General features: G+C 65.0%; 1 protein-coding gene across 1 annotated transcript in view; it reads left to right on the forward strand.

Annotated features, from left to right (window-relative positions):
• Positions 1-2,378: 2,378 nt before the first annotated feature.
• The window catches only part of ETFB (electron transfer flavoprotein subunit beta), a 13,370-nt gene continuing 13,194 nt past the window's right edge, over positions 2,379-2,554 (forward strand). Inside the window, exon 1 of the mRNA XM_075070693.1 lies at positions 2,379-2,513. Coding sequence (XP_074926794.1) covers positions 2,399-2,513 — 115 coding nt within the window. The 5' untranslated portion in view covers positions 2,379-2,398. The remainder of the gene's footprint in view (positions 2,514-2,554) is intronic.

The raw sequence follows: 2,554 nt of genomic DNA on the forward strand, positions 1-2,554 counted from the left end.
GTCCCACTGGTTAACCCTGCTCTGATCCAGTGGTGGGGGGTCCTATGGGTTAACCCTGCTCTGATCCAGTGGCGGGGAGTCCCACTGGCTAACCCTGCTCTGATCCAGTGGTGGGGGGGCCCACGGGTTAACCCTGCTCTGATCCAGTGGAAAGGGGTCCCACTGGTTAACCCTGCTCTGATCCAGTGGTGGGGGGTCCTATGGGTTAACCCTGCTCTGATCCAGTGGCAGGGAGTCCCACTGGCTAACCCTGCTCTGATCCAGTGGCGGGGGGTCTCACGGGTTAACCCTGCTCTGATCCAGTGGTGGGGGGTCGCACGGGTTAACCCTGCTCTGATCCAGTGATAGGGGGTCCTATGGGTTAAACCTGCTCTGATCCAGTGGTGGGGGGTCCAACGGGTTAACTCTGCTCTGATCCAGTGGCGGGGAGTCCCACGGTTTAACCCTGCTCTGATCCGGTGGTGGAGGGTCCCACGGATTAACCCAGCTCCTATGTAGTGGCAGGCAGTGATCCACCTTAACCCTGCCAGTTTAAGGCCTCATGCTCCATCCTCAGGGAGTAGCTGAATGGGGAAACTGACTGAAAGAAGTGTGTGGGGGGCTCAGTTCTACCCCCTAGGAGGAAGGCCTGGGTTCGGGGGGAGGGGCAGCTCCCCCTTTTCCTCCCCACTTTGCTGCTGTCAATGCACCGCACATTGAGCGTTGGCGCCATTCGCCGGCCACATGGGGACACGGCAGGTCATGGGGACTAGACCTGGGGGTTGGGGTGAACCTAGACTATGTACTGGGGATCCCAGGGCAGGAGTTGGGGGGACCTCAGGGTGTGCAGAGGGATGGGGGTGGCAGGGTGAGCTCTCACTGACAGTCTCATTTCTGCTTCCCCCCCAGGGTATGTGGGAGCATCGAGGGGCTGCCTGGTTCTGGCCATCCTGGCCGGGTACCTCTCTGTGCTGTGTGGGGCCCTGGCACTCACCCCCCGCCCGGCCCCCAGGGGGCTTGATTGGGCCCGGGGGGCTGTGGCCCTCTGCTTCCTCACAGGTAACGGGAACCCCCCAAACCCTTCTCCTACCCTCTGACCCCCATAATGCCTCCCCCCTTCCCAGCCCTCCTGACAGCCAACCCAACATCTGACGCGCAACTCTGCCGCTGCACCATCCCCTCCTTCCACACTCCTGATCCCCACCCTCCCTTCGTCTGCCCTCCAAATTCCTCCATTACCCCCCACCTTGAATTCCCACCCCTCAGCTCCACATCTTGTGTCTTGCAGGCACCTTGGCCACGGTGGCTCTGGGCTGTTTCATGGGTGGATCGGCCGGGGAAGCCGGCAGCAGCTGGGCCTGGTCGCTGGTGGTGGGCTGGGCGGCGGTGCCCGTGGCCGGGTTGGCAGGTGAGCACCCAGAGGGCACGGGGAGTGGGGGACACATGGAGGTGAAGCGTCTTTCAGCCACACTGACCCCCCTGATCTGTTCCAGGCACCTGCCACTGCCAGGCTCGGCGGAGGGAGCGACGCCAGCACAGCGGCTCAAGAGGATCGCCCAGCTTGGGGTGATGCCCCCCAGGGCGCTCGGACGCCTGGGTCCCCCGTCTCGCCTCCCAAGCAGAGCTATTAAACCCTGTCTGCCAGCCAGAGATGCCCCGCAGGACTTGGGACCAACTCGGCTCCTCTGGTGTTGGGATGCAGCCACCTCTGGGGTGGGGCCGCTGGGGAACAGCCGCATAGAACAGCGCGCGGGCATCGATGGCCCAGGGCTGAGGCCCCGCCTGGTGGGGCGGGGGAGGGCAGCGGTGTGTAACTAACAGCCGGACGCCTGGGTTCCCTCCCGAGGGGGCGGGGCTCTAGGGACCGGGCCGGGTCCAGCCCTGTCAATCTTCACCGGGGACGGCAGAGACCCGCCCCTCGTGACTGGCAGCTGGCGCCTGGGTCACGTGGCCATGCCCGCCTCGTCTCGTGGCCCTGGAGCTGCAGGGGCCCATGCTGCGCTCCGATTGGCCGGCGTGTTGAGGCCCGCCCATCGGGCACGGTGATTGGTTCCGGAGAGGTAATACGCCCATCGTGCTTGGTCAGACGTTGAAAGCCTGGTCTGGCCGTCATGATTGGCTGTTTCACGAACCGATGCACGTTTTGATTGGTCGGCGTCCCACTGACAGCGCTGATTAGATTCGCTCTCTCCTGATTGGACAACCGCGTGGCCTGGTTGCGACTGGCTGAACGCCCCATATGCCGCGTCACCATTGGCCGAGACTGCGGTCACGCCTATGAGCGGCTCCGGTTGGTTCCGCTGCCGGTCCACTCCTCAGCCTATTGGTTGTAGGGCTCCAGCCCCGCCCTTCGGCCGGATCCCTCGCGCTGATTGGCTCCGATCCCGAGACGGGGCGTGGCCAGCCGCGGAGCGGGGCAATGGCGGCGTTGCGGGCTCTGGTTGGGGTGAAGCGGGTCATAGACTATGCCGTGAAGGTGGGCGGGGCCCGGACGCCTGGGTCCCTGTCCCGGGGGGGGGCACTCGGACGCCTGGGTCCCGGGCGGGGGGGGGCACCCGGACGCCTGGGTCCCTGT

This window comes from Chelonoidis abingdonii, chromosome 11 (genome assembly GCF_003597395.2).
Source record: "Chelonoidis abingdonii isolate Lonesome George chromosome 11, CheloAbing_2.0, whole genome shotgun sequence".
In the NCBI taxonomy this organism is placed as follows: Eukaryota; Metazoa; Chordata; order Testudines; family Testudinidae; genus Chelonoidis; species Chelonoidis abingdonii.